The 9106-nt window shown below is 42.2% G+C and overlaps 1 gene segment (V, D, J or C); it reads left to right on the top strand.

Annotated features, from left to right (window-relative positions):
- The first annotated feature begins 1055 nt into the window (after positions 1–1055).
- Positions 1056–9106, top strand: part of LOC148815840 (Ig kappa chain V-III region MOPC 63-like) — a 174525-nt gene continuing 166474 nt past the window's right edge. Inside the window, 2 exon segments of the V gene segment in view lie at positions 1056–1122; positions 1301–1603. Of these exon segments, the coding sequence occupies positions 1074–1122; positions 1301–1603 (352 nt within the window).

Genomic DNA, 9106 nt, shown 5'->3' with positions numbered 1-9106 from the left:
AACAGGAGGCAACTCTTTACACCCAGAAGTGTAGGTGCATGGAACAAGCTGAATCACCTGCAATGTTGAAGACGATCCTATTCAAGAACATGCAAGATGAGGTTCTTGGATCATCAAAAATCAGTTTATTTAGCTGTCACTTTTAAGACAGTCCATTGGAAGTGCCAAGTAATTTACTGGAGCAATCTAGATGAAGTGCAGGCTGAAAGGGGACAATGGCAGTAGTATAGCTGAGATTTCAAAAGCTTTCCAATTAGCTAACTGAGAAAGCAAGACGGGCCCACTAGCCTCCTCATTTGTAATCTCTCTTGTGACTCTGAGCAGCTTGGACCTTCTTTGATCATTTTATCCAAGCAGTCAAGACGAGCATAAGCTCCATTTCTAAACTCAATGTATAGGAATAGTTTTTCAAGCTGCATTTTTAGGTTAAAAGAAAATTTGTAGAGTGGAGGTTTCTATAAATGTATTTTCATAGAAAATGAAATCACTTTGGTGCCACCAGAGGGCACACTACCCCATAGTCTCTCTATGAAGTCAGAGATGCCCTGTTTAAATGTCTCTCTCTCCAGCCCCACACACAAAGTGCTGAAATTGAGGAGGGACTTAATCACTTGTTTCACTGAACATTAAGAAAGACTTAACTGATGTCTTATAATGGCAATTTAAATTTTAAGTTTTAATATTTCACTCCTGCTGTATCAGAACACAACTAGCCAAGTGCTGCTTTATCCAGACTCTCCACACTCCACTCCATTCCAGCTGTGGAATAAGGGCTCAGCTGGTTGTGTCTCATCCTCTGCTCCTTATAAAGCTGCTCTCTGTCTAGTCCTGCTGTCCTGGGAGTGTTCATGCTAAACTGCTCATCTTGCTCTGCCACAACACACAGCACCAAGCCTGTGCTTCCAGCACTGACTGGCTACAAGTGCTGCTCAACCCAAGGAGATAATTTGCATAGAAGAGACACTTTGCATTGGCAGTACATGCTTCAGTGCTCTGGGAGTGTTTAAAGCCCTGTGAGTTTACCACTTCATGACTGAGAGCTGCCCTTCATAGCAACAGAACCCACAGCAACAATGACCTTCATCACCATCTTCCTCTGGACACTCCTCATCTGTGCTCAGGGTATAATTTAATACATATCTAGGTGTTGACTTATACATTTTTTAAAACTTTGATGGAGCATATACCTTGTAAAATATTATTTCAACAAGCTTTATAGAAAAGTGTAAAATACCTAAAATAAATTAATGCATTCTAGTTAGTGAATTCCTGTAATTCCTGTGTTTTGTCTTGTTTTCAGAATCCAGTGGACAGTTTACTGTGACTCAGACTCCAACAGTGAAATCTGTTCTCTCTGGACAGACAGTCACTGTGAGCTGCAAGACCAGTCCTGCAGTGTATGGTAACAACTACCTCCACTGGTACCAACAGAAAGCTGGAGAAGCTCCTAAACTCCTGATCTATGATGCAACTAATCGTTATACTGGGATCCCAGAGCGTTTCAGTGGCAGTGGATATGGGACTGACTTCACTCTGACCATCACAGGAGTCCAGGCTGAAGATGCAGCAGATTATTACTGTCAGAGTTTCCACTACCCTGGCAGTACTCGTGTTTTCACACAGTGTTACACAGCCGTACAAAAACCTCCCTCAGCAGGACTGCACAATGACTGCACTGCTGCAGCTGGGACCTACTGCAGGTGCACTTGCAAGTTTTTTTTTGCTACTGTAAGAGATCATTTACCACAGTCACAGTATTTAAAGAACTGTGATTACATTATTTCTCATTTCAATCATTTTGAGTGTGAGGCTGGAGAGAGAGATACTGATCACATCTCTCATCTTTGAATTTCAAAGGGTTTTATTTTCCTGCTCGTGAGAAGTCTGTTCTCTGATGGCACCAAAAAGTCCATCCATCCAATTTCTAACATTTTGATGAGCATTTCCTAACCACTTTAGAAAGTACAGGGGCACAAAATCAAAGTAAATCTTGACAGAGAGATTGAGACCGGACACACTAATGGGCCCAGTTACTCTCTGGGACGAACAGCGTCGCTCAGGTGACACACAGGCAAATGGCCAGTCTCTGTCTCAGAGTGCCCCACAGCTTTTAATGTCCACCTTCTCCTTTAATGTTATGTCAGTATTTCAATATTCCTTCTGTCTGTTTCTGCATTGGTGGTTTTAGAGTTCGCTTGCTTCTTTTTGGAGGTCGAGCTTCCTCGTCCAATCACCTCTTAACCAAGCAGATAAAACCAAAACTTTTTATAATTAAATGATCAAACATCTGCAAAGCACCTGATTCTTGGATGTTGTTATTCCTTAAGAACTATACAGTAAGATCCCTGATACAGAATGTCTGAATGAGAATTTCTGCAGCTCTAAATTTCTATTAGAACTGGTGACTCTTCCCTAAAACAAAGAGAAAATTGATTAAAAAGTGCTGAGATGACTTATTATAGTCTTGAGAAATCTAGTCATTCTAATACAGAGACCATATTAATATTTACAGTATGATGTTTTCAGATTGATAGTACTGGGAAATTGGAAGGAGCATAACAATGATCTGTCCTTCTGATCTGTTTCCATCAGGTTTTACAAAAGAGATGGAGGCACAGATCTGCTGCCTCAGGCTGTGAGTAAAGACCTTCGAAGCAGTTGTGTGCTTCTGGATTCAAGAGTTTTGGAAATAAACCAGACCAGAGGAGGTGTTCAGGTTGCGTACAAACACAAACAGACAACTCAGTCAAAACAACAGCAGCGGACTCCCTTCTGTTCACTGGCATGGCCAATGTGACTCTGAGTGTTACACCGCTATAGACCAGGGAATGAGGGGGACAGTTTTCACAGAGGTCTGCTCTTTATTGTGCATAAATCGTAACTGACACAGAATGGCAAAAACCCGCCAAGGCACATAAGTACCGTAAAGCAGTAAACCCAAAACGGACGGTGTGCGCTACACAACACTGAGCATCAGATTTAACCCCCCTCTCCCCCTGCAGAAGAGGGAGACCCTGCAGAGTGTCCACTACGACAGCTGGACTAAACTTTTCTTGGTCTTCAAGGAACAGTTCTGGTAGAAGGAAGGGATCCGCGGGGCAAGTCCATCACGGATCACCCATCACACTTTATCTACTACATGAGCGAAGTGCTCGAGAGCAGGGTCGGGCTGGTCTGGCGTCTCACATCTGGTCAGACGAGTCCCTGTTCTTCCTGGGGAGAAGTGACGAGGCTTGCCAGGAGGCGGCGCTGAGCGACCTGGCCGCCATCCACGGCGTGGGTGTCTGCGCTCTGTACGAAGGCGGGCTGGTGAAGAAGTGGAGCCTGGATGAGTACAGCCTGGGTGCCTTCTCGCTCTTCACACCCTTCCAGCTGATGGATTACCACCAGGACCTGCTTGTGCCCTTTCAGAGAGTCTGCTTCACAGGGGAGCACACCGCCCTGCCCCACGCGGGATCGAGGCGTCCAGGAAGTCCGCCGTGAGGGAACAACAAAGCGGCTGCCGAAGCCGTTGCTCATGTGAATCCCCCATTCCAGCTGAAAAACTTTAACTATTATTATTGCCAACTTGCTTCATACATATTGTAAGTTTTGCACCTAAGAACTGGTATGTCTTCCAATATGTTTACACTATTGCACCTTACTCCTCAGATCATACTCTTGTATATGGTCTGAAATTGTCTATTGTTTTTGTACATTAGCACTGTACTGCAAAATGTGAAATGCACTGTGTCTTATATATAACTGTGATGTCTACATGTTTCTGCACATCTGAACTGTAATGTGAGCACATAGTGTGATTGTGTTTTTGTGTCTCCCCATCTCTTGTATACTGTCCAATGTAAATATTTCAGAAATGTTAATGCTCCTGTGTGCTTTTGGTGTGAGCAGGTTCCAAAAGTGCTAAGGCAAATTCCTGTACCTGATACGTACTGGCAAATAAAAATGATTCTGATTCTGGAGCCTTCTTCAGGTGTGACAATGTAGATATGTTCATGGAAATCTACAAATATTATAGAGAGGGGCTGAAGACATGCTATTACTAGGCTATTGAATTCTCAAATGCTGTAGTAGTCATTTATAGAGATTGGAGGAGCTACAGTATGTCTCTTTTTTCTATTTTAATATGATTATATCTTGCTTGAAACCAGGGTGATTATTTTAATGTCAGGACAACAATGGAGCATGTTTATCTCCTGGAGCTGCTTCAAGGGGAACATCATGGAAAAAAATAAAATAAAACAGGAACTCAACTGGTGCTAAGAAGATCATTTAATCTAAGGATTTAAGAGGGGCATAAACTTCATTTTGAATCACAATGGATAGGAATGATTTTTCAGGCTGCATTTCCAGGTGACAAGACAAGTACTGTATGTATAGAGTAAGTCTGTATTCGTAATGAAGAGGTTCCAGTACATGTATTATCATTGAAAACAAAATCACTTTCATGCCAAACTTTAAACGTGTGTTTGTCGCAGTTTCTGTGACAAGTAGAAATGACACGGCTTTCCAAACGTACAGTATGTTATTCTTGTTGTGAAACAATACCTGCAGGGATCATGAACCAGGTTAGATTGTGCTCAGAGTGATACTGTTAATACAAAACAGTAAAGAAAACCAATATTGAGTTGAGCTCTGAATGTCTGAAGCGCATTGAGAACCCAGAAATCCTCTGCAGACACCTCCCACATTCAGGCTTTCCCTGTAAGTGTGAAGGGATTTTACAGCTCAGAACCGGGGCTCGTGAACTCAGAGAAGGGTTGTGTAGCTGCACAGGCCCATATTCTCCAACAATTCTCTACTTACAAGAAAACACATATGTTCACTCAGAGATAATAATCTTATCAGACCTTGGCAGCATATCACTCTTATTGAGGGTTGGTTTCAAAGATACCCTCTCAAGTGTAATCTTAAAGTATAATTATTGTACTGCAAGTTTTTTTTTGTTATGAGCTGCAGATTCAAATGCTGTTCTTATTTCAATACTTTCAGTGCATCATTTACAGAAACTGATGAAACAGAGTGAAACTGGTGAACATCCCAAAGTACAAAGAAGTGTGAGGCAGCAAAGCATCTCAGATAGGTTCACAGGTGAGGTATCTCAATATCAGGCAGACTGGACTCTTAGGAGAGGCTGTATTGATAGGATGAAACAATCTGTTGGACATGCAGGGTGAAATGAAAGAGCAGCACTGTTCTCACTCACTGAGACAAGTGTCACATAAGAGGAGCAGAGCACTGTTTTTTTGGGAAAGACAGACTCTCAATTCAGTGTTCAGTGCTGCCCTCTAGTGTCAGTAATATGGCAATTACACTGAGACAAGAGTCACATCAGCAAGAAGAGCAGCAGCGTTTGCTAGCAGAGACGGAGACTCTCAATTCAGTTTTCAGTGCTGCCCTCTGTTGACTAATAATACAGTAATCCCTGTGCAGCCCTCTTACAAAAAAATCATCATTATACAGAACAGTACAAGTGTAAGCAATTATAATAATTATTAAAAGCTTTTAGACTACAGTATGCTGACATCAAATGAATTTGAATTTGGATTTACACAGCAAAATGCAGGAAAAGTGCATTTTGATGGGACACAGTATTTGTGTGTCCGTTTGCACAGATGTGCATGTGTACAGAGACAGGTTGATGCCAAACAAAAACTTTTTGAAAAAGACAAATTCCAGGACGGCACACAACCCGTATTACAGCTTGCACACGGCTGGCGTTCCGTTTACTGTTTCCAGCGATAACACTTGGCATTAGTCTTACTATGGAGTTAAGTGAATGTATTGCGTTCAATGTTTAAAGAGGAGGCAATGTACAACCTATGCAGACATGTTTCTGCAGCTTCACATCAAGAAGAACATACTGAAAGTTTGGAAACCCGTGACGTCTCTTCTCACAGAAACGGAGAAAACGATAAGCGTTTAACCTGGGAATGCTTACTTACGGAAGCGCATTGCTGCCACTGAAGAAAACAAAATCCTCGATAAGGAATTTTCTCGTACGATATAGTAATTCTCGCGGACTCTGTATGATCATGCGACAGCACGATCGCCATATACTGTAATACCTCTATCGCTCCATGCGGACTTACAGTTTTAAGCAGTGGAGCTGATTGCACGTGTAACTGTTCATAACGGAGCCATCATTGCTTTGACCTCTTAATCCCACACACCTGGTCCTAATGCTTATAATGATTCTGTTCATATTTGCTCACAATTGCAAGACTTCATTATGACTAAACCCCAGCCGGAAGTAAATCCGTACTAATTCTGCAGCGCCGGACATTGACACGATCATTAAACCGAAAGTGCCAGCCAAGCTCACGGTAGCTTCTATATGCGTTCAGTGCACAACACAACAGGTTGTGTATACACTGAAGTAATCATTGCTATCTTGTAATCTCGTAAAAAGGGCGATTATTTTACCCTTGGTGGCAGCAATGCGCTTCCGTATTTACTGACACGGCGTTGTACTTCATGTATACAAAAGACAGAACACGTGTTCCTTTATTATTTTTTTTCCCGAAAAGAGGAGAGTGGAAATGTTCTGCTGTTGTTTAAGTCAATGCTACTTTGCAGGGGACAATATTATTTCATATTGTGGCGTCCTCGCCTGGCGTTGCGGCCGAAGAGCGCACGGCTGGGGTGCGCGGCGAGGGGCAGGACGGGAGTAGTGGTAGTGGTCAGGGCAGGGACTAGGACAGCCACTGGCCAGTGCCGCTGACCATTCTGAACGGGTGTACACCCTAGATAGGTTGTCGGAGTCCCTGTAAATAGTTATCCCGGTTTTCCAGCCCCTTCTATATCTGTACCCACTTATCACTCTATACCACGTACTGTACGCGAAATGACTCCAGTGTGTTCTACCCTGTTTCTCTCTTTATTCCCTTTCTCTGTTGCTGGTGCTGAGCCGGACGCACGTCCAACTATAAAGCGCTGTGGTTTTAAATGAGCTCGAGTTCCTGTCTCCAACCTCGCTGACCCCGTCTCTTTACAATATGCAGTACAGTGCAATATACAGTATTAATATAGTAGGCACCATTGTCCACAAATAAACTTGTGTGTAAACGCAATACATGCCTCTCATATACGAGATACTTTTCTGCAATGCTATCTCGTATAAATGAGATATTTTATAATAATAAGCCTCCGTACACTTCCGTGCTCCACTGTCGGCATTTCTGTTGTATTTTACTTTGTCTTTGTGCAATCACAATATTTTCCTGCTAATTGAACAAGAAATCCAATGACACATATTACTTTTAAAGTAAATCTTTATTTCTTTATCTAAATGCAAAACTGTAAAGGTTTATTTATCCCAGAACTCCCTGTGGATTGTAATGTATGTGATGTGAGTCTTAGTTGTGTATAATAAGGTACTGTACAGTATATACAGTACTGCATCTGAAATACAAGTGAACAGACTGAAGACTCTCCTTCAATTCTCCTGCCATTTCCTGCCACTGCTGGTAACTCTGCTGAGTCACTTCCAGCACAAAGAATTGCAGTTGGTTACCTCAGCTTCAAAACTACATTAATCTTAATACAGCCTGGAAGAGTCATACACAATCTGAAGTGCTCCAATTTTTTTCCAAGAATAATAGCTTTTTTCTACCCATTGAGTGCAGTAAAATATTATCGCTACAGTACTGTACTGTATGTGTAATTACAGCAAGTAAAATACTTGGTAGGATGTCTAAGTCCTCATTTTACATTACTAATACCTCCATTTCCTGGGAAAGCAGAGATATTATAATTTCCATATTCTATTAAATAAAAACACTTTCTGAAAGATCACATACTGTATGTATCCACAGTATTTTGAACATTTTTCTGCTTTGTTAAGCTTTGTGTTCATCTTTCACTCTTTGCCACAGTTTATCCTAGATTAGTTCCTCTGACTTCAGCACATCTTTTTTGTTCTGCTGTGATCGGTACAGACAGATTCAACAGACAGGCTTAAAGTAATCTTTTTCATAGAGATTATTCCCAAACTACCACAAGATCCATCTGTCACAAGATACTGTACAAACATTAAGTAGTTACATTCCTTAGAGAAAGCATAAAGACAATTAGAGCATTACCAGCTGACAGGAACAAGGAAAAACGCATTGATTAAAAAAATACCCTGCTAACTAAATAACACTGATATAATAAAAAAGCTGCAACTTTGTATAAAATCATTGTTGCTGAATTATGATTTATAATGTGATTGGCTATAAAAAAATATCTGCTTCAACCTACTGTAAATACCTGCGGTGTCAATGTTGTCAATAGGGACATGTGAGAATAACTGCTCGGACCCTATGCGGTGATGAGAGAGTAGTTTGAATGAGTTTGGCGTCCAAATCCCAGGAGCGAAAGGAAGAATATGAGGTCAGGGTAGGAAGGCTGGGTCGGGTTTCCTGAGTGTCAGGTCGAGAGTATCCAAATCAAAAAGACGCTAGACAGAGACGAAGTCGAAGCCAAAGATTGAACGGGGTTGGGTATCCAGAAGTCAGGTCAGAGAGGTACGTGCACAAGAGAAAGTCAAAAGTCGAGCTCAACAGTGAGCGGGGACTGAAAGGAGTGAGAGGGTATAAATAGGATAAGGAGTGAGAAGTGATAATAGCTTAACTAGTGCGCAGGTGTTGACGGACAGAGGTGCACACTAGAATAGGGTTCATGACATGAGGATCATGCGGCCTCCGAACATTAAAACTTGCAATTGCAGAATAATTACAGTGCAAGGAGTTTTTATTAAAGCAAATCTTTCCTCTCGAGGCTCTTCAAAACCCAACACCAACCCCCACCTTGAATTTTCTGTATATAACAAAACCTCTGCATCAGACCGGTGTGTGAAAGTGTGAACTCTACCCTCCAGCAAGTGGAAAGAACAGCCCCTCAGTGTAGCTCCCTCTGCTGTCGACTGGAGGCTACAAGTCCCTGCTCTCTTCTAAGGGAGCTGCTGCCCTCTGGAGGCTGAGAGCAGGGTGTGAGAGAAATTTCTCCTCCTGGGTTGAGATCATGAGGAGAGCAGGGTTGTAATGATAATGCTCTCCCCACAGTCCCCAGCAGAGGGAGATGTTGGACAGAGTGAGATGCTATGATCTGTCCCTGGCCCTCA

This window comes from Atractosteus spatula, chromosome 24 (assembly GCF_055471065.1).
Source record: "Atractosteus spatula isolate fAtrSpa1 chromosome 24, fAtrSpa1.hap1, whole genome shotgun sequence".
NCBI lineage: Eukaryota > Metazoa > Chordata > Actinopteri > Semionotiformes > Lepisosteidae > Atractosteus > Atractosteus spatula.
This window is presented reverse-complemented; position numbering and strand designations above follow the sequence as displayed.